Here is a 22388-nt window from a genome sequence, read left to right on the forward strand (position 1 = left end):
TAATTTGCAATTGAAGAATTCCTTTTGTAAAGTACAGAAGGACACATGATATGGGGCTATTTCTATACTTCCAACAAAACTCTTTTACTCACCCTAAGTACAGTATGCATCGAGGCTGTTCTGTATGTTTTCTTTAGGCTTTTCAAATGCATAACCAAGGGACACAGATTGAAGAAGAACAACAAAAAAAGAACCTGTATCTAGGCCTCCCTAATTTCAATATGATCCATTTATTTTTCTAAATCTGAATTTCTGACTTAAAGCTATTCACTTCAAATGTGGAAGAGATATTGAATATACAGAGAAGCACAATAACAAGTCACTATCCTCTCCACAAGGAGGCTGCGTGGCAGACTTAGGCATATGTAGAAAAAGATAATAAAGAACGCGAGGTGCAAATTAGCATGCTATATTATTTAACAATGACCTAAGTAGCATTTACCATGTGCAGGTACTGTTCCAAGTTTTACAACTATTGACTCATTTAATCCTCACAATAACCCTAGGAGTAGGCTGGGCACAGTGGCTCATGGCTGTAATCCCAGTATTTTGGGAGGCCAAGGCAGGTGGATCACCTGAGGTCAGGAGTTCGAGACCAGCCTGGCCAACATGGCAAAGCCCCATCTCTACTAAATATACAAAAATTAGCCGGGGTGGGTGGGGTGGGGAGCCTGTAATTCCAGCTAGTCAGGAGGCTGAGGCAGGAGAATCGCTTGAACCTGGGAGGCAGAGGTTGCAATGAGCTGAGATTGTGCCACGGCACTCCAACCTGGGCAACAGAGTGAGGCTCTGTCTCAAAAAATAAATAAATATATAACCCTAGGAGTAGGTACTACTACTGCAATCATCCCATTTTACATACGGGGAAATAGGGAGGTCAAGTTACTTGCCCAATGACACTCTGATAGGAAATGGCAGAGATGGGCCTCACTCTTGGCCTCCTCACTGTGCTGCCAGAGCTCTGTAGGAGTTGAGGGAAGTAGAAAATACAGCAACTAAGATAGTCAGTGAAACCTCCATGAAAGAGGATTTAAATGTTGAATAAGATTCAGATGAACAAATAAAATTCTTGCCTGAAAATCTTTCCAAGGCTCCCTGTGCTTTGAGAAGTGAAACTTCTTAGACTGACATACAAGTTTATTCACCACTTGCACTTGGCCTGTCTCTCCAGCCACATGACATTTATGTACTCAATAATTACCTTTTACTTAATAATACTTATGGACTAGGCATTTTGCTATGCCTTGATTATTCAGAGGTGAACAAAGCAGACTTTAGTTTCCTAGTCATGATGAAAGTTACGGTTTAGTGGGGGAAAGAGACATAATGGGTCCATAAACATTTTCCATTTAGGCTAGGTAGTAAGTATCTTACGCTTTGTGGCTCACATATGGTCCCTGTTGCATATTCTTCTTTGCTTTTGTTTTTAACAACCTTTTAAAAATGTAAAAACCGCCGGGCGTGGTGGCTCACGCCTGTAATCCCAGCCCTTTGGGAGGCCGAGGTAGGAGAATCACTTGAACCCGGAAGGCGGAGGTTGCAGTGAGCCGAGATTGTGCCACTGCACTCCAGCATGTGGACAAAGCGAGACTCCGTCTCAAAAAAAAAAAAAAAAATGTAAAACCTGTCTTTAACTCTAAAGCCATACAAAACCAAGCCAGATTCAGCCTGAAAGCTGTATTTTGCCAACCCCTAAAAAACTGAAGTAAACAAACAGACTAAACAGTATATATCTTTTTAGATTGCAATCAATGACATAAAAGGAAAAAACGAAGGCTGTAAAACAAGACAGTCTAACTCCCTGATACTCATCACTCCTTTCTACATGCTATTTTACTGTCTGGGAATCCTGTCTCATTCCAGACCTTCTTCACCCAATTAGTTTTCATTTGGTCTTCAAGACTGAGCTAAAAAATACCACCTCTTTCAGAAATTCTTCCCTGTAGCATATTGTGCCCAACTCTAGTATAGAGTTTATTATTTGTTTACTTGGCTGTCTCCCCCAGTTAAACACTAAAAACTTGGGGAAAGAGAACATGATGATTTATCTCTCTGGTGCTCAGCACAAGACCTATTTATTAATTAGATGCTCCATCCATATGTGAATGAATAAGTACATATGCAGGAAAAGAACCAAGGGAAGTGAATCTGCTTGAGAAAAAGCACAAAGGCAGGCTATAGACAGATTGCAGAATGCTTCATGCTGCCGAAAGAGTTTGCAATTTACTCTGTAAGTAACAGAGATTCAGTGACTATTTATTTATTTATTTTGAGACGGAGTCTCGCTCTGTCACCCCGGCTGGAGTGTAAATGGTGTGATCTCGGCTCACTGCAACCTCAGCCTCCTAGGTTCAAGTGATTCTCTTGCCTCAGCCTCCCAAGTAGCTGGGATTACAGATGTGTGCCACCAAGCCAGCTACTTTTTATATTTTTTAGTAGAGACAGGGTTTCACCATGTTGGCCAGGCTGGTCTCGAACTCCTGACCTCAAATGATCCACCCACCTCAGCCTCCCAAAGTGCTGGGATTACAGGCGTGAGCCACTGCACCTGGCCCAATGACTATTTATGAACAGGAGAAGAGTATGATCAAAGTCATGTTTTAGGGAAAGTGGAATGGTTTCCTGGGATGTTTATGAGCTTTCCAGCTGGGCAGAAGTGGATTCAAATCCAAGTGTTATTAACTGATTGACACTGTGATTCTGGTCTTTGACTTACCTAATACTTTATAAATTATAACTTTAATACATGGATTGAGAATAGAATCATCTAGATGAGAATACTGTAGTGGATAACACTTTGTCTTTACTATTAAAAAATGAAGAGGTATTTAGGCTGCTAATTCTTAAAATGTTGTTTTAAAGAGTACATATTAAGATCATTGCTAGTGTTCATTGAGGAATAACTTATGCCAGGCACTGTGCTAATGCTTGACACATATTATTTCATTTAATCCTCTTCTTTAAGAGACAGAAGCCCAAATCTGCCCATGCTCTTAACATATATGCTATGCTGTACTACAATAATATGCCATCGGTTTAAACCAGGATGTGGATGGGTCTGACAAAATTTTAACATGAATTTTTGATACCTGGTTTTTTGTTTTGGGGTTTTTTTTTTTTTGAGATGGAGTCTCGCTCTGTCGCCCAGGCTGGAGTGCAGTGGCACGATCTCAGCTCACCTCAACCTCTGTCTCCCAGGTTCAAGTGATTTTCCTGCCTCAGCCTCCCACGTAGCTGGGATTACAGTCACCTGCCACCACACCCGGCTAATTTTCTTGTTAATACCTGGTTTCTAACTTCAGGATTCGCAGGAAATCCAGGTGAGAAAGGAAACAGAGGCATTCCAGGGATGCCAGGTTTAAAGGGCCTCAAAGGACTACCTGGACCAGCAGGACCACCAGGTACAGCTGATTCTCAAATAGAAAAATATCACATTTTACACTTTCCTACATCTAAAGTAATAAAAGTTGTTTCTAGGCTTACTGGGTTTAAATATCAATTCTGTTCTGATAGTGTTCCAGCAGAAATTTGTTACTAAATTAACTAAAAGAAGGTGTTGATAGTTGGCGTGTCGTTAACTAACATATATTAACCTACAAATAGTTCCATTTTGTCCTCAAAATTTCATTCTGAAATTGCTGATATGTATTATAAATTATAATGTATCACTATATCACATATCAGAGATGAAAATTAGAGAATGCTTTAGAAGTTTTCGGATTTGCATCTTTCTTTTTTAAAACAAGTAACTGAGTTTACAAAATAATTTTTAAATAATTAAAGTATCCCACCATTCCTACAACCACCTCAGTAACAAAATATATTACATGGCAATAACACTTCAGGATGCAGTTGGAAATGTATTACCATATGGTTGCAGGAGCCCACTTTTTTCCCGCTGGTGTTGGTCCTAGGATGATTTTAGTGTTTGAAACCCAGGTCTGCTAACAAGAATCTAACTTTCTTTAGTTTTCCATGTTCCGGGTCCCTAGTTCCCTCTTATTTGAAGGAAAAAGGACAGCTAGACAAGTGCCCAAACCAGCCGGTCTGGCTGTTCTGCATTCATTCATGCATGCAAGCAACAAGTATTTATTAAACACATACTATGTCCAGGAACTGTGCAGGGCAATAACTATTTATTTGTTCTCAAGGCCCCAGAGGAGATTTGGGCAGCACTGGGAATCCTGGAGAACCAGGACTGCGTGGTATACCAGGAAGCATGGGGAACATGGGCATGCCAGGTAATGCATAAGGTCCTGTTATGAGCCCACAAGCTCATGATGGGTGAGGACTCCAGATTTTCTGTGTTGCGTACTGTTTTGGTTTTCCACTTGGTAGAAAGCTTATATTAAAAAACTAGATTTGCGGGGCCGGGCATGGTGGCTCATGCCTGTAATCCCAGCACTTTGGGAGGCTGAGGCAAGTGGATCACCTGAGGTCAGGAGTTTGAGAGCAGCCTGGCCAACATGGCGAAACCCCATCTCTACTAAAGATACAAAAAAAAATAGCTGGGTGTGGTGGCACACGCCTGTAGTCCCAGCTACTCGGGAGGCTGAGGCAGGAGAATCGCTTGAACCCGAGAGGTGGAGGTTGCAGTGAGCTGAGGTCACGCCGCTGCACTCCAGCATGGGCAACAGAGTGAGACTCCATCTCAAAAAAAACCAACAACAACAAAAAAAACAGATTTCCTATTAGACAAATACACAGTGTGCAACTAGAAAATGGGTGAGAACAAAATAAATATTGATATTATATAATAATCATCTATTGTAACTACCTGATGCAGTTGCAATTCTGAAAAAGCCATTCTTGGGAGAAAGCTTATGTAAAAGTGAAAAGTAGAAAACTTCAAGATCCTCATGTTTATCTATTTTACTCGATGTTTTCCCCCTAATTTCAGGTTCTAAAGGAAAAAGGGGAACTTTGGGATTCCCAGGTCGAGCAGGAAGACCAGGCCTCCCAGGTATTCATGGTCTCCAGGGAGATAAGGGAGAGCCAGGTTATTCAGAAGGTACAAGGCCAGGACCACCGGGACCAACGGTATATAGGCCACTGAAATATTTACATTTTAGTGGTGGAGTGAGTGCCTTGAAAAATATCAACAAGTATCCAGATTCGGTGTGGGCAGAGAAAATTGAAACTGTTACTATACTTTCAGAGAGTTATTTGGATTTTTAAAATCCTATCTCCACAACAGAGGATGCTTGTCTGTCACAGAGCTGTCAACTTCTGAGAGCCTCTTTCAGTCACCAAGGAATTTCTCACACTGTCTCTGCAATTTAGGTGTGCTGCCAGAAGAAGGCAGTGATTACAGGCCCAAACAATCAAATGGGACAGTGGGTTTTTTCTTGTGATACAAAGTGGCCCATTTCTGCTGTACTCATCTCAGACTTAGAAAAATAAATTTCCAAACCTTCTAATAAAAAACACTTGTCTTACAAAGACTAACAAAAGATACAAAATAAAATAACTTTACAGCATCATTAGAAAGCGAACAAAATCCTAAGATACATACATTTATCTTTCTTGTTTTAGAACTTTTTCTGTGTAATGGAATGGAAATGCTTAATCTTGTTTGAATGTTTTCAGTGTTTGTGCTTTGTCAAATTGAGGTTGGATGTTAAAGCCCTTACTACTGTATTATACAAAGCAGCAACCAGATGTTTCAATAGGGCTTGGCTGCTTTCTTAGGTTTATTCTCTTCCCAATTTTCTGAGTACAGCTCTCACACTAAAAGCCAGAGATAGACCACTAGAGAATGATTAATAGAAGTTCCTATAAGCAGAAGTTGCTAACATGGGATTCCATGGACCACTGGGAAAACCTATGGGATCCCAAGAAGCCCAGCAACCTCTTGAAACTAAATGCAAAATGTTTGAAAATGTTTCTGTAGGGTAGAGTCTATTTTTCAGATTTAGATTTTTAGATTTTCAACAGTATATGACTCCAATATATAAAAATTATTACTTAGGGAACCTTCTCCCTCTTTTTGGAGACAATAAAATACCACCTTTCCTAAATATTTCCACCAGCTATAGTCTCCAGTAGTAATTGCTAAAACAAGAAAAAAATTTAGACACTACACAGACCCAAGAAAGCAACTGTTTATTACTTGGAGCACAGACAAATATCTTTGTTCTTTATATTTAGATTAAGTCCTCAGAAAACCTGAGATTGCTTCTACTGAGATACTTGCTCAACGAGAAATCCTATTTGACTTCACACTCAATTAACTGATAGTTTCATTTAGATTTAGAGTTTTCACAGGTAACCACCAGAATAAATTTTTAGAACTGTGCATTGAACACAAAATGAGCTGGTTTTATCATGTCAGCAAAATGAGAGTAACAGAGTAGTATATTTTAATTGGCTACCATAGAAATTTTGTAAATCTTTATCAAACCTATATGTTCGGGTTTGTCGTAAAACTGAAGTGAAGATTTAATGAACACTAAATCATTGGAAGGTTTTTAAAACATGTAATCGACATATTTGCATGCATAGCATTTGTAGGATACATCTTTATTTAGTCTATTTCTTTCTTACTCCCAGTTACTCATCACAATTTATAATTATATATTTGTGTGATTATTTAATATCTATCTCCTTACTGGTCTCTGAAGCTCCATGAAGGCAGGGACTGTGTATGTCATAAATCTATACAGGTTACCATTATATCCTGGTAAAAGCCGGCTTCCTGGGTATGCTACGAGTGCAGTCACAGAAATCCTGTGCTAAGAAGGGCCTCCACACTTGGTCTGATGCTATGCTGTTGCTGTCTTGAAATTCGCTTTAAAAAGTTTTAAGGGAAGCTGCATTTTCATTTTGCACTGGGCCCCATAAACCATGTGGCCATCTTATACCCAGCACCTATCACAGTGCTGGCAGATAGCAGATACTAAATATGAATTGATGAATGAATGAAAAAATTAGTGAATAAAGTTTATGCTGAATTCTTACCACATATCCTGCTTATATGAGAATTTTAAAGGTATTTGACTACATTTAAGGGGGATCCAGGACTGCCGGGTGATATGGGAAAGAAAGGAGAAATGGGGCAACCTGGCCCACCTGGACATTTGGGGCCTGCTGGACCTGAGGGAGCCCCTGGAAGTCCTGGAAGTCCTGGCCTCCCAGGTAAGGCTTGGGTTTACAATTCTAAAAGCTGGAAGCATTACTCAGAGTATAGCCCTCCTGAAATCACTGTGGTAAACAGAAAGCTATTTATACTTTTATGCTGCAGTTGCTTTTATTCAAGTTTGAACTTCAAATTCTAACACACTAAGAGAATTCATTAAGAGAGCCCAGTTTTACTAATCAGCCCATTTGGACTGAAATACAAAAATATGTTCCTATAAAAAACACTTTTGAAGAACTGCCTCAACAAATTCAGCCCAAGGATACAAAATGTCAGCCATTGTACAATCATAATGTTTGTATTAGTTTGTCCAGGCTTCCATAGTGAATTCCACAGACTAGGTGGCTTAAACTACACTTGATGTTAGCCAAAAGGCTGAGAAGCGATTAGGTGGCTTAAACTACAGATGTTTATTTTCTCACAGTTCCAGCAGCTCCGAGTCTGTGATCAAGCTGTCGGCAGCGTTGGTTTCTTGTGGGGCCCCTGTTCTTGGCTTGTGGATGGCTATCTTCTTCCAGTGTTTTCCAAGTGTCTTAATCTTCTTTTCTTATAAAGACACCACTCACATTGGATTAGGGCCCACCCTACTGACCTCATTTTAATTTAATTACCTCTTTACCAGCCCTATCCCCAAATACAGAGTCACGTTCCGAAGTACTGAAGGTTAGGACTTCAGCATATGAATTTGGGGACAACACAATTCAAACTACAACACTGTGCTGTGACTCTTTCTAACCCATTTCTGGATTGAATTTTGGCTTTCTGGCTTATTAGCTTACAATTCAGGTTTAGGGTTTTGTTTTATTAAAAACAACTGTGAAACTATTGGTTGCAGATTCAGGTCTTACTTAAATACAATAAACTACCTGTTCAAATAGAGAAAGTTTCAATAAATTTGCATTTAACTCGCAATTAAAATAAAATCGCATATTGAGTGGTGCTTGTGGTTGGTGTACACACATCTTTGAAAGTGATTAGACACATCTCTGCAGTGGTTCTCCAGGAAAATAGCAGCCTGGACAAAACCATGGGGTGACCTTGCAACAAGAGAGCTTCCTTAAGGCCAGCGTGAGCATGGTTGACTATAAAAACAGACCGTTTCAGTCACTGTTGTAATCATTTATCTTTTGGTGATCTTTTTTCTTCCTTCCCCTCTCTTCATTTCCAGGAAAGCCAGGTCCTCATGGTGATTTGGGTTTTAAAGGAATCAAAGGCCTCCTGGGCCCTCCAGGAATCAGAGGCCCTCCAGGTTTCATTTTTGTACTTTCTCTTTTTCCTTTTCATGTGGGAGGCACATTTTCTCCTGAGGTTTGGATTTCTGTAAACCTACTACTCTATAGAAGGTAGCTCCTAGTTACTCAGTATCCAGACAAAAATGCAAAAAAAATGGGGTTAGATATTTCTATCTATTTAATTCAAATATTTGGCAACCTATTCCAAACTGATAATCCTCATGATAATGGTAATCTGTATGTGGTTTTCCCTGGGAACATAGCTTCACATAGCTACAGTTCTGAAAAACAGCCTGTTTAACACAATTCCACACATCTCCCTGGTATTCCCATTAGGCCACTGGCAAGAAATAAATCCTCTTTTTGTATACCACAGTTTGGGGTTTTTGGGTTTTTTTTTTTTTTCAGGTCTTCCAGGATTTCCAGGATCTCCTGGACCAATGGGTATAAGAGGTGACCAAGGACGTGATGGAATTCCTGGTCCAGCCGGAGAAAAGGGAGAAACGGGTACAACTTGCTCATTATCTTTGATCCATTAGTGTTATTTTGGATAGAATCATTAGTAACAGTGTAATCCTTTGCTGCTCTAAAGATTTTTCTCTGATAGAACTGATTATCTTTAACATGTTTTCGGTGTGTACTAAACTTTTGTCATAGACATATAATGTAACGAAATTGACCAACTATTAACATGCCAAGATTATCTCTTTCAGGTTTATTGAGGGCCCCTCCAGGCCCAAGAGGGAACCCTGGTGCTCAAGGTAAGCAGTTCTTCTTCCCTGTCCTAATGTACACATTTTCAAGGGGAGAAAGCAGTTGAATATGCTTGAAATATAAAGTAAGCTTAACCTAGTGAATTAAAGATGTTCCAATAGTAATACAGGATATTTCTCATCTTGGTCTTCAATTTAAAATGTTTAATTATTACCATCACAACAAATGGAATGAATTAGAAACTGTGATTCAATTTTGGAATTTCCTACTAAGAAAGTCTTGAAAAGTGAAAAGGATTCTTCTGTATATGTCTTGCTGTTGTTAGCATGGTTTAAAGACACCACCTCCTAAAAGGTGAAGGTGGAACTGATGGGTTCTCAGTAAGCACCTGTCCCTGCTGTTCTGAGACACAGGAGCAATCCGAATCCTTTCCCACCTGTGTCTTCATAGGTCTGATTCCAACTCCCAGATCCAGCTTGCGGTCCATGCTATTGTTTATTAAAGGCAACCCAGAGAGTCTCTCAACATCTCAGACATGGCAGTTTACTGAACATGTCATTCAGAGTATTTACAAGTTTTTTGTTTGGCAGGCCACAGATCTGGATTTCTCATGTCAGTGCTTTACAAGATAAACAGCTTCTTTTAACTCTTTTCCATTTTCTAGTCAAACCTTCCAGGAGAAACATCAGATTGTTTGCACATTTCATTGACCCGTCTCAGCCACGCGTCCTATGAATGGGAGCATTTCATTAGCAAAGAGGCCTGACACACTGAAGGGCCCTAGTTATTGATGTTCATGCAAACCAGCAAAGAGCAGCTGGATGCCAATGAGAAACTCAGTTGGGCAGGAACCACCTCTTGACAAAACAGTTAAAGTGTAAAAGTAGACAAGAGCTGTTCTCTCCCATTTGTTTCTTACTGGTTTGATTGTTCTTTCGGTTGAGCTCAGTCTTCCCACATCTCTCAGACCTCTCCTTTCCCAATGAGGACGAAGGCTCTTCCTGTTCCACAGTGTAGCTTTAGAATTTTGGTCAAAATGAGAGTTGCTCTTCATGTTCCCAGGGTAACTCACACTTTAACCATTTGGAATGAGAACACTAGCTTTTAACTGGAAATAAAATTTGGTATAAAACGGTCATACCTTAGGTTTAAAAGCCTTAAAACTAACAAATAGCCTAATTATGTAAGTGAATGATTATGCACCTCAATCCCTCTAGGATAACTAAATATGGAGAAGAGTTCATTGAGACTTGGAAGGTATGAATCCTTTTAATTAGTTTATTCTCCCAAATCCTAAAAAGAAATCATACTGCAGAGCATGTAATCATTTTAATGAACAGGAAATATATAATCCAAGCCATCTTGGTACTTCAGGTCATTGCCATGCAAATACAGTATTACAAAGCTTGGAGTGAACTGAAGTCATCTAAGCACTTTCTTTTAAAAGCATAAATTACAGGCATTAAAAAGCTAAAGGATGTGAATAGACATAGGGCTAGATCGTCAATATTCATCAATTTTATTTTCATTGTAAGTCTTTACTATATAATAACTCCCCAAGCCCTCCCCTGACCTATTAGCCTCCCTCTCCTTCTCCCTCTCCTTCTGCACATCTATCTTCTGTTTTCATGCCATTTACTGCTTCTAGAATAACACAGAGATGGGAGAGAAGAGGGAGACATTATTTGCAATTCATACAATATTTTTCATTCATGAATGTCAAAGCACAATTTCTTGAAGGTTTTCTAAGATGAAAAATATTAGTATTAACCTGTGACCTTTTTGGAGGGTCTTTGGTAAATCCAAACCTCCTGCCACTAGTATTCCTATTATGGGGAATGTGTGGGGAAGTTAACTAAAGGACAGAATAAAGACTGCAATTTTGTTGCTCCTTTGTCTGGATTTAGCTGGACAATACTTCAAATGCACACATCAGTGCTATGCAGTTTAGCTTCTTATGCTCTAATGAATTATCAGTGACTCAACAATGTCAACATGACTAAGTTAATCAGCTGATAATAACTGGCTCATATTTATATAACACTTTAGAGCTTACACCATGCTTTTATGTCTGTATGTTATCTCACTTGATCTGAAAGAATTAGCTAGAACAGGTATTACCTTCATTTTTTAAAATAAGAAAATCAAAATTTGTAATAGTAGGTAAATCTGAAGTGACTTTGCCAAGATCGGACAGCTAGTTGGAGACAGACTGAGTCTCAACTCAGTTTTTGTAGCTCTATATTGCATTTACCAGCAATATATTATAAAATATATATTTTAGAAACATATATTCTGAATCTGAACACTTTTAAGCAAAGTACCTACATTATTAAAGATAGTCAAGAACTCTAACCCAACCATATGGGCATTAAAGAAACTTATTAAGCCTTCTTCCTTGCAGGAGCCAAAGGAGACAGGGGAGCCCCAGGTTTTCCTGGCCTCCCAGGCAGAAAAGGGGCCATGGGAGATGCTGGACCTCGAGGACCCACAGGCATAGAAGGATTCCCAGGGCCACCAGGTCTGCCCGGTGCAATTATCCCTGGCCAGACAGGAAATCGTGGTCCACCAGGCTCAAGAGGAAGCCCAGGTAAAGGGTTTACTTTTAAACAGCATAAAATAACAAAAATCATGTTTGACCTCAAAAGTTTTCAACCTCCTCCTCATGTTACCTTGTTGCTTCTTCTTTCCCTGTGGTCATCTCCATTCCCCCACTACCCGTGGTTCCCACACCCAGCAGTTGTCAAGGCAAGGTAGCCTGTTTGAGGGATGCATAGTTAATAAATTAACGAGCCTGGCTGGACGCAGTGGCTCACACCTGTAATCCCAGCACTTTGGTAGGCCAAGGCAGATGGATCACTTGAGGTCAGGAGTTCAAGACTAGCCTGGCCAACATGGTGAAACCCTGTCTCTACTAAAAATACAAAAATTAGCCAGTCTTGCTTGGTGGTGCATGCCTGTAATACCAGCAACTCAGGAGGCTGAGATGGGAGAACCGCTTAAACCTGGGAGGCAGAGGCTGCAGTGAGCTGAGATTGCGCCACTGCACTGCAGCCTGGGCAACAGAACAAAACTGTATCAAAAAAAATAATTAGCCTAAAAGACAGTGATGCATTCATTCAACTCTATTTGTTGAATCCCTAGAGCTGGGCTAGGCTCTAGGGAAGCAGGCACAGACCCTGCTGTAACAGACCCTCACTGGGGAGAAGCAGATCCTGCTGGTGGGTGCCAGGTGCTTCGCTGGCATCATCTTCTCCTGTCTTTACCACAATCCCATCACATGCTCCAGGGGAAAGAATGTTTGTGGCAATGCTAAGTGAAGGGTTTATACTTCATTAGAAACAATCACTGATAAATAGAACCTTCCAAGCTCCCTGGCTGGCAATACTGACAGACTTTTCATGAATTCAGGTGAGCCTGGTCCCCCTGGACCTCCAGGGAGTCATGTAATAGGCATAAAAGGAGACAAAGGGTCTATGGGCCACCCTGGCCCGAAAGGTCCACCTGGAACTGCAGGAGACATGGGACCACCAGGTCGTCTGGTGAGTATGGATAATTATTTTGACTCATTATTAATTCAATATCAACTTATAATTATTCTTATATTGTATATTATATCATATATTGTTGACGTTAACTGTATTAGTCTATTCTCATGATGTTAATAAAGACATACCCGAGACTGGGTAATTTATAAAGAAAAGAGGTTTAATTGACTCACAATTCTACATGGCTGGGGAGACCTCAAGAAACTTATAATCATGGCAGAAGGCACCTCTTCTCACTGCAACAGGAGAGAGAATGAGTGCCAAGCAAAAGGGGAAGCCCCTTATAAAACCATCAGATCGGCCGGGCGTGGTGGCTCATGCCTGTAATCCCAGCACTTTGGGAGGCCGAGGCGGGCGGATCATGAGGTCAGGAGATCGAGACCATCCTGGCTAACATGGTGAAACCCCGTCTCTACTAAAAATACAAAAAATTAGCTGGGCGTGGTGGCAGGCGCCTGTAGTCCCAGCTACTCAGGAGGCTGAGGCAGGAGAATGGCATGAACCTGGGAGGCGGAGCTTGCAGTGAGCCAAGATAGTGCCACTGCACTCCGGCCTGAGTGACAGAGTGAGACTCCGTCAAAACAAACAAACAAACAAAACCATCAGATCTCATGAGAACTCACTCACTACCATGAGAATGGCATGGGGGAAACCACCCCCATGATTCAATTACCTCCCACTGGGTCCTTCCCAGGACATGTGGGGATTATAGGAACTACAATTCAAGATGAGATTTGGGTGGGGACACAGCCAAACCATATCATTAACGTTGACTTATCGTTAGTACAAGAGTACTATTATACTCTTATAAATTAATTGCCAGATCAGATGGGCCTGGAGGCAGCAAAAATTTACAATTTTTGATGCATCTGTGCAGTGTGCCTAAGGGAACACAGTCCAGAAGTTTCTGAAAATCAAAAAATCTTCAGAGTTGGAATGATTTGGCCTCTAAGAGGCCTCCAAAACTTTGGTCTGTATGGGACTCACCTCTACAGCATTCCAGATCCTTGCTTATTTAGACCCTGAACAAGTCCAGTGATGGAATCTTCAAAAAGCAGCTGGGAGTTCAGAATCACTCTAAACGACATTGTCACTTTTCCCTCTACTTACAGGCTTCTGAAGATTTCTGCATTCCCCTGTAAATGCCTATTTATTTTCTGCCCCCAAAATGCCTGCCAATGTTTCTAAATAACTGCCATTTCTTTCCAATTATTTTATTCCTGGATAAATACTTGGTTCTTTCAAATTCAGTTTAACTATTTATCAGCCTTGCCTCCATACTGAATACACCCTAGTTTCAATTGCCCTAAAAAATATAGCCTCTGGAATGAACGCCCTCCAGAAGTAAGAAGTCAATACCCCAGTGAGTGGCTAAAGGACAGAAGGGTCTACTGTCCGGAACATCACCATTTTAGGAATCAGACCTAAAATTCCACTTGGGCCATTGGGCTGACCTGCCTGTCTCCACATTGTGCCTGTAATCAACTAAAGCCCATGGGCCTTTTCCTCATGAACTGCCACTAAGTTTTCTCCATTATTTCTTGCCTAGCTTGTTGTTGCTGATGTTTATTTGGGACTTAAGTGTAGAACTTTTACATTTATCAATCTTAGACCTCATCTTATTCATTTAGGCCTGTGCACCCAGCCTGCAATCTCTCAATTCATATTCTCTCTCTCAACACCACAGCCATCATCCCTAGCTTTCTCTTAGCAGCATATTAGACAAGCTGACCCCTCTGTTTACATCAAATCCTTGGAGACAGATGTTGAATAGATGAACGTGACTCAGGGATCATAACTGAGTGTCTACTCTGTACCAATGGCTAGAAAAACAAAAAGCTACAGTCCCTTGCCCTAGAGGAGCCCACAATAAAGTGAGGGTGATACACACAGAGACGGCCATTTTCACACTGTGTGGTAGGAAGAATGCAGGGGGCTGTGGGGACACAGAGGAAGGGTATTTAATCCAGACTGCAGAGGGAAGGTGCTCAGGAAAGGTCCCTCCCCGAGGAGACTGATGCCTGGCCTAAGTCTTGAAAGACGCATAGGAGTCATCCAAGAAAATAGGAAAAGCAGGGGTATGGGTCGGGTGGAGGAAAGGAGCTTTCTGAGCAAAATGACAATGGGTGTGTGTGAGTGACACACACACAACTCTATTACTGGAGCTGAGGTGGGAATGAGGACACCTTGGGAGGAGTCTGGAGGGCTAAGCAGGAGTCAGGTAATGGAGGTCTGGTTTTCTAGACTAAGAAGAGGGAGGAGGACATCACTTGCTGATCCAAGAAACACTTAACAAAGCAGCTCTTTGTGCCCAGAGTTTGCTCTCTACCAGCTGGAATTAATCCCTTAATGAACTGCCTTTTGATGTGGCTATTCACCAAGCTTTAAATCTATCCTTGTTGCTCTATGCAGCAGCCATTTTGTCCACAAAAATATGGTAGAGAGAGCTACCATGGCACATGGCACAGCTCTCTCTATCATGTAAATTGTCAGTGTAAATACATTGACAATTCATATGTAAATACAGAACATCTATGGTATAACTCATTTTGTCCTCTACTAACCTCATCAGTGATGCGTAATGAGGTGCTTTGCCGTAGCTCATTGTTAGGAATCGCTCTTAAGCACTCTTGGTATTTGATTTCCAGAATCTAACTTTAAAAGTTTTTTTTGAAAAATGACATATTTGCCCATCTTCAGTCTGTAGGTGTCTCTCATGTTCTCCATGATTCTTTGAAAGTTGCCAATTTGATCCATGATTACATCTAAAGACCTTCCAAAGGACACTGGGATATATAAAGCTTGGTTTGGAAACATGATCTTACTTAACTCCTCTGGTGATTTCGTGGTCATTCATAGGCTTCTATACTTAACAGTTGAAAGATATTTCTTGATGGATGTCTCAACTGGCCTGGGGCCTTTAACAGCTCCCTCCTGCTGCCAGGGATAACCCTGGCAACATGCCCTTTTTCATAGTTACCTTAGCCTCAAGAGAACAGGCAGACATCAGAAGCCAGCAAGTCCTTGACCAGATGGTTCTGTTTTGTCTCTCTCCTTTTTTAACAACACTTTATCCAAGCAGATGGTTCCTTCTTTGGTCTTCTTGCTCCAAAGATAGCTGGTTCAAGGCCAGTTTTATCCTTTCACGACCTTCAAAGCCCATTATTCTCAGGTAATAGCATTATCTCAATTCATATGGACAGTATGAAAGTAGATTTAGCATACATTTTGACAAATAGCTCTTTCCAGAAGCCCTGCTCCCTCCCCCCTCCTTCTATGGCTTTGCTTGAGCATCTCCTGGCTATAAGACCAGTTCATGTGAGCCTCACAAGAAGAGAGCACCTCGTTCCTGCTTAGATTATTGCATCCTTGTCAAATATGCCTGTCAAATACTCTCTCTTGACAACTCCTGTACACTCCCATCCCTAGACATTACTTGTCCTACCATCATGATCAAGAGTAATTTATGGCTCTGCTAGCTTAGTGAGAATGATGCTTAGGTGCTGTAACTCAACAACGGTTTTGTTGTCTTTGCAACAATTATAAATACAGATTATAATTTTCATTCTGGGCCAGGCATGGTAGCTCACTACTATAATCCCAGCACTTTGGGAGGCCGAGGTGGGCAGATCATTTGAGGTCAGGAGGTCGAGACCAGCTGGGCCAACATGGCGAAACCCTGTCTCTACTCAAAATACAAAAATTATCCAGGTGTGGTGGTGCATGCCTATAATCCCAGCTACTTGGGAGGCTGAGGCATGACAATTACTTGAATGTGGGAAGCAGAGGTTGCAGCAAGCCAAGATCATGCCACTGCACTCCAGTCTGGACGACAAAACGAGACTCTGTCTCCAAAAAAAAAAAATAATAATAATTCTGGCAGTACTGGGCTACTCCATTTAAGACACAGAATATCCAGTTGAATCCAATACTAAAACAACATACACCAACATTAGAAAGTATGTTTGCTGTTGGGCTTAAGGGAAGCTTTTATTTTACTTTTAAAATGATAGTCCTAAGGAAAGGTTCTAAGTGGCCAGAGGAGTTATAGCCTTGATTGAAAGATAAAAATGATGTCTGCTAACTTCAGCTTATTCTCACCCAACATAATATTATGCCCTATTTGCATTTTTAAAAAACTGCTGTGAATTGAGTGATTTTAAAAATTTGTTTTGGTTCTGCTCCCTTTATTTGAAATATAGGGAGCACCAGGTACTCCAGGTCTTCCAGGACCCAGAGGTGATCCTGGATTCCAGGGGTTTCCAGGCGTGAAAGGTACTGTTTTTGTGCATTGCTCTTTATATGCAAATACCATAACCTCAATTCATATTTTAGGGCACACAAGTGTTTGCTGAAGTACAGACAGCTGGGGTTAGTACAAATAGGACCTCAATATGAGTGAAGTAGGAAGGCTCCACTACACTATTTCAAGATTCTTTGAAATAGAGTATTTCTCCAAATCAATGGCTCTCGGTAACCTTCTTTTATTTGTGTAAAAGACTGTGATTGGAAGAGAAGTCTTACCACTTTATTAGTTCACATCAAAGCAAATATTCTCTGTGCTGAAGAGAACTCCTAACGTAACTAACTCTAGGCTATTAGTAAAGCTAGAGTAATAAGCTGAGAGAGTAGGTAACTATGACAACCAAGCAATATGGTTCAACACATGGTAAAACAGGTTTTAATGTGACTTTGTATCTTACCGTAAATATCAAATTGGTTTCTGAACTCAAAAAGTGGACTCTTAGGGACCCTTCCCCTTCAATATTAAAATACCAGTTCTTAGTGCCTACTTCTGGAATATATTTCTTTACAGACTCATTAAGCATGACCTACTGGGTCCCAGTGACATGCCAAAACCTATGTGAACAAAATGAAATTGTAGCCCTTGTGACAGAACCCATGGGACAGAGCCTCCAGGCACACTTCTAGTATTTGTCCTTAGAGTCAATCATCAACCTGAAGAACTAGGAAACCCATTGATCTAAGTGGAATCACACTGTGTCTTTGTTTGTTTTTAGGAGAAAAGGGTAATCCTGGATTTCTAGGATCCATTGGACCTCCAGGACCAATTGGGCCAAAAGGACCACCTGGTAAATAAACGTCCTTACTATTGCTGTCAATGAAGAAAGGTAACGCATCCGTGAAGCCATCATCTTCTTCTTATGTTTATGTCAACAGGTGTACGTGGAGACCCTGGCACACTTAAGATTATCTCCCTTCCAGGAAGCCCAGGGCCACCTGGCACACCTGGAGAACCAGGGATGCAGGGAGAACCTGGGCCACCAGGGCCACCTGGAAACCTAGGTGTGGGACTGGCAGCATTGACTTGGATCACTAGGAAGTGGTTGAACCAAAATACCTGTAAACTGCTTTGGAAACAGCTGATACAACTTCACAGAAAATGTTGAACATGATAGTGGTTTTCACAATCAGTCTTAGGATTGAGCTCATTTTACCCTTGACCAGCAAATAAAAGAGCCTGGAATGTATTGAAAGCAGTTGTTCATAGTATAACTTGAACAAATACACTTTAGGGCAGCATTTTTTTTTATTATTTTTTGTTAAGGTAAAGGTATGTCTATCTCCTCTGACAACTGTCAGTCTCGGGGCTCTATTTCTAAATGATTGTCTGAATATACCTGAGTTCTGTGAATTTATACTTTTCTAACATTTTGTACAGCAAAGTATTAGGAAAAAATGATTTAGAAATCTTTTCAAAATACTGGTGTTTGGAAATTGAACTAACCCCTCTACATAAGCACGGCATATCGTAATAGGCTTCTGAATGGAATGATTATGCCTTAAGTTTGTCTGAATCACCTGGGAGATAAAGATATTACTTATTTGTTTGATCAATTCAGGGACATAGTGAATTCTGGAAGAACATAAATAAAAATTGCAGCACAATTTTAAACTGCTGCATTTAGTATCCTCATAGTTCATTTTCGAGAGTCTTGTTTTCTGGGAAGTGGGGCTAACAAGTTAGGTGACTAATCATCCCAGCTTGCCCAGGACTGAGGATCTTCCCAGGATGCAGGACTTTCATTCCTGAAACTGAGAAAGTCCTGGGTTAACGGGATGGTTGGCCACCTTACTTTTCATCCTATATGATAAAATGCAATACAATGTTGGTTTTTGCCTAGGACCCTGTGGGCCAAGAGGTAAGCCAGGCAAGGATGGAAAACCAGGAACTCCTGGACCAGCTGGAGAAAAAGGCAACAAAGGTTCTAAAGGAGAGCCAGGTAAACCCCCAGCTTGTTTCCTCACCGAAGAAGTGCTATTTCGACATACAGAGAAGTCTTGTTCGAGTGGGTGACTATATGAGTTATCTAGGCCTTTGAGTTTATGTTGTTCAGATCAGACCAAAGGCCAAGGATCAAATGTTCATTTGGAAGATGAGAATCAAGAATTATTGGAACACAGTATTTTTCCGACCTCTTAGCTGGTCAGATGGGCTCCAAACTGATGCACAGTTTAGCCTGAGGACAAATAGAACTAATAAGTCCTATGGGTGTTCTTCTTTCAAAAAGGCCAATACCTGTTTTTAATAACTTATAGGAGTTGTTAGTTAATAATTATTTATAGGAGCAGTACATAAGTATGTAGCTAGAAAAATATTACCTTGGTATGAGTAGAAGAGCAACTTAGTATCCTTTTTTAAGAAAGCCATCTTTTAAAAATGCCATTCTTCATGGTGGTGGGTGCCTGTAATCCCAGCTACTTGGGAGGCTGAGGCAGGAGAATCGCTTGAACCTGGGAGGTGGAGGTTGCAGGGAGCCAAGATCACACCACCGCACTCCAACCTGGGTGACAGACTCTGTCTCAAAAAAAAAAAAAGCCATTCTTGAATAGAATTCAACAATTCATGCATGTCCTGAAAAGGGGCCTTTTAAATATAGTGTTTTATTCTGAACATATGCTGTATGTGTCAGTTTGATACCTGGATCAACATCTACCTTTTGCAGATGTTTCAAAGCACTCTTCTGGAAACTACCTCGATATCCAAATCTTCTATTTTTAGGATTGCTGACTTTGTTAAAGCAAGAAAAAATTCTAAATGTGCTTTCTGAATTTACTGACATATATCATGCTCAGATCTACTATATTAAAATGGTAAAGACTGTAGACTTAAATTTTTAAAAATTCAAATGTGATGCTAATATTATAATACTAATTGCATAATTACATATGATTTAATATTGTCATAGGTGCACAGTAGAGTGCTATTAATCATTCAACTTTCCTTTAAGTGTGGTTTTTGAAGTGATAAACCATTCTTATTAATAATTCTATTAATTTAAAAATTTTAATGACCAAGGCTTTAATGCCCTAAGAATGGGGCAACAGCAAGAGCAAGGGCACTGCAATATAAACTTTGTTGAGAACTAATTAGCAAGTAGACAGTTCAATGCTATGGAGGCCTCACAAGAATGACAAAGGGATCTAAGAGTCAAACTGCACTGGCATAAACTGACAGCCCTGACCCCTTTCTTGGAGATACAGAAATGCATTGGATATCACACATTTGTATAAAAGCTCACTTCCAGTTCCTGCCCTGCTCAGCTAATCACTTTCCAATTCCTGTGCAGAGATGAGGAGACATCTTTAGTTTGGGGCCAACTATAGCTCCCTCTGAATGAGGGCAGGGCTTAGGAAAAGAGAAAAATGTGTCTCCCCAATGTATTAAAACCACGGCAACTTGGATTTTTCAAGTAAGACATCAGACCGGAGAATTTGGATGTGGCCTATTTTTAATTTCAAAAAACCACTCAAGGTCCCTGGAGGAGACAAGAGTGGGCAGAATTCAGAAAAAATTGAAAAAATGTATAATATTGGGGCTTTTACAAATTTCTGAGGAAAGTCCTGACTTCCGAGTCAGGACTAAACTGTGACCCTGCCTGACTCCCAGGGGCATGGATGTCCCAGGGGCAACAAAACTAATTCCTGTGATGATGTAGGCCCAAAGTCTAACCGTCGCTGTTTTCTCTGTGATTCCTTAGGACCCTAGAGAACCACGGCCCAAGTCTGGTTGGGGAGGGAGTCAGCGTACAGTGGCAGCAGAAATGGATGGGAGTGAGGAAGTGGTAGCCAATGCCAATACCATAAATAATAGCCGTTCAATGAAAGAAAGGAGAAGGAAGTTCAAGAGGAATGGAAGAGAGGATAGCTCACTGGTCCTCATCTAGAACATGACAAGTGTGGATTAGCCTTGTCCAACTCCATACTCCAAAGTATAGAAAGTTTTTCTCCACAGAGAGAAAAATGTACAGAAACCATTTACTTTGTTTTTAACTCATATAAATAAACTAACCCTTATTACAGTGAAAAAAAAAAGCCTTCTCTTCTTACTTGACTTACAAATTGATCAAAACTTCCTTGAAGTTTGAACCTTTAAAAAGAGCTTTCAATGTTTTCTGCAATTGTTTATTGTAGACAATGTTGCAATAATTTGTGAATTTATCAAAACCGTAAGTAATTTTTATTATCTACTCGAATAGACTAAGTTGTAGATATTTGATTTTTCCCCCATCACATTGTAGGAGGATTCATTCATTTATTCATAAAAAACATACAGAAGACCTACCAGATGCAGGCAGGCCACTGTGCCAGGCCTCACAGAGGAATTCAAAGATAAAGGCCTGATCTCAAAAAACGCATCAAATACACACAAACATTGATAAGAAGAGGCACTGTGTGATAAACTGCTTAACATTTAATAATACTGTTTGGCCATTTTTATAAGCCACTCTTCTCTAGGGTTGCTTTCAATTTATGGGCTCAATATATATATATACATATATTTAAATTAGTACTTTGAAAAAACGAGTTTAAGATTTTTGTGTGTGTGGCAACATTTAGAATGTGTTTTTTGAAGGACCAGCTGGATCAGATGGATTGCCAGGTTTGAAAGGAAAACGTGGAGACAGTGGATCACCTGCAGCCTGGACAACGAGAGGCTTTGTCTTCACCCGACACAGTCAAACCACAGCAATTCCTTCATGTCCAGAGGGGACAGTGCCACTCTACAGCGGGTTTTCTTTTCTTTTTGTACAAGGAAATCAACGAGCCCACGGACAAGACCTTGGTAATGTCCCAGTCCCAGTTGCCAGTTGTGCTGTTCCACATGCAGATTGTAAATCTTTATAGCCTAGGATGCTTCCCTCTGAAGTTAAGTGTAAACAACCTTGAGTGTCTCCTGACACATTTTAAAGAGAGCAAATAAAACACTGGCCTGTCTAATTTTCATTCTGGAATGTAAAATGTTGGAAGGAGCCTAGCTCAGGAATGCCAGCCTAGCTCCTCCCATTCAGTGCAAACAATTTGCCCCTAAAACCCCCTAAACCACCTGTCTGCATTTATCTTTTTGGCGCTTTTTCTTTTTCTTTTTTCTTTTTCAGACAGGGTCTCACTTTCATCAACCAGGCTGGAGTGCAGTGGTGCAATCATGGCTCACTGCAGCCTCCACATCCTAGGCTCAAGCCATCCTCCCACCTCAGACTCCCAAATGGCTGGGACTACAGGCACACGCCACTATACCAAGCTAATTTTTTTGATTTTCAGTAGAGATGAGGTCTGGCTATGTTGTCAAGGTTTGTCTCAAACTCTTGAACTCAAGCAATCCTCCCTCCTCCGCCTCCCAAAGTGCTGGGATTACAGGCGTGAGCCACCATGCCCAGCCCACCCGTTTGCTTTTCAATCTCACAAATAACTGCTTTTCTAAACCTTTATTTGGTTATTAGCTATTATGTACAT

The 22388-nt window shown here is 40.7% G+C and overlaps 1 protein-coding gene and 1 long non-coding RNA gene across 3 annotated transcripts in view; one reads left to right on the top strand and one right to left on the bottom strand.

The window, feature by feature from the left end:
• COL4A3 (collagen type IV alpha 3 chain) overlaps window positions 1-22388 on the top strand; it is a 148942-nt gene that overhangs the window by 120374 nt on the left and 6180 nt on the right. Inside the window, exons 35-48 of one of the 2 annotated variants that reach the window (XM_055380588.2) lie at window positions 3303-3401; window positions 4152-4241; window positions 4901-5040; window positions 7011-7137; window positions 8307-8387; window positions 8779-8877; window positions 9084-9131; window positions 11489-11674; window positions 12496-12626; window positions 16835-16907; window positions 17654-17725; window positions 17814-17939; window positions 18779-18877; window positions 21511-21720. In XM_055380588.2, the coding sequence (XP_055236563.1) occupies window positions 3303-3401; window positions 4152-4241; window positions 4901-5040; window positions 7011-7137; window positions 8307-8387; window positions 8779-8877; window positions 9084-9131; window positions 11489-11674; window positions 12496-12626; window positions 16835-16907; window positions 17654-17725; window positions 17814-17939; window positions 18779-18877; window positions 21511-21720 (1581 nt within the window). Of the gene's footprint in view, window positions 1-3302; window positions 3402-4151; window positions 4242-4900; window positions 5041-7010; window positions 7138-8306; window positions 8388-8778; window positions 8878-9083; window positions 9132-11488; window positions 11675-12495; window positions 12627-16834; window positions 16908-17653; window positions 17726-17813; window positions 18878-21510; window positions 21721-22388 lie in introns of those variants that run through there. The other variant, XM_063695251.1, reaches the window with a different exon arrangement.
• LOC129532193 (uncharacterized) overlaps window positions 1-22388 on the bottom strand; it is a 66834-nt gene that overhangs the window by 27334 nt on the left and 17112 nt on the right. The window contains exon 2 of the long non-coding RNA XR_008677839.2: window positions 19257-19452. This is a non-coding gene — a long non-coding RNA (uncharacterized lncRNA). The remainder of the gene's footprint in view (window positions 1-19256; window positions 19453-22388) is intronic.

The sequence above is a fragment of the Gorilla gorilla genome, chromosome 11, assembly GCF_029281585.2.
Source record: "Gorilla gorilla gorilla isolate KB3781 chromosome 11, NHGRI_mGorGor1-v2.1_pri, whole genome shotgun sequence".
Taxonomy (NCBI): Eukaryota; Metazoa; Chordata; class Mammalia; order Primates; family Hominidae; genus Gorilla; species Gorilla gorilla.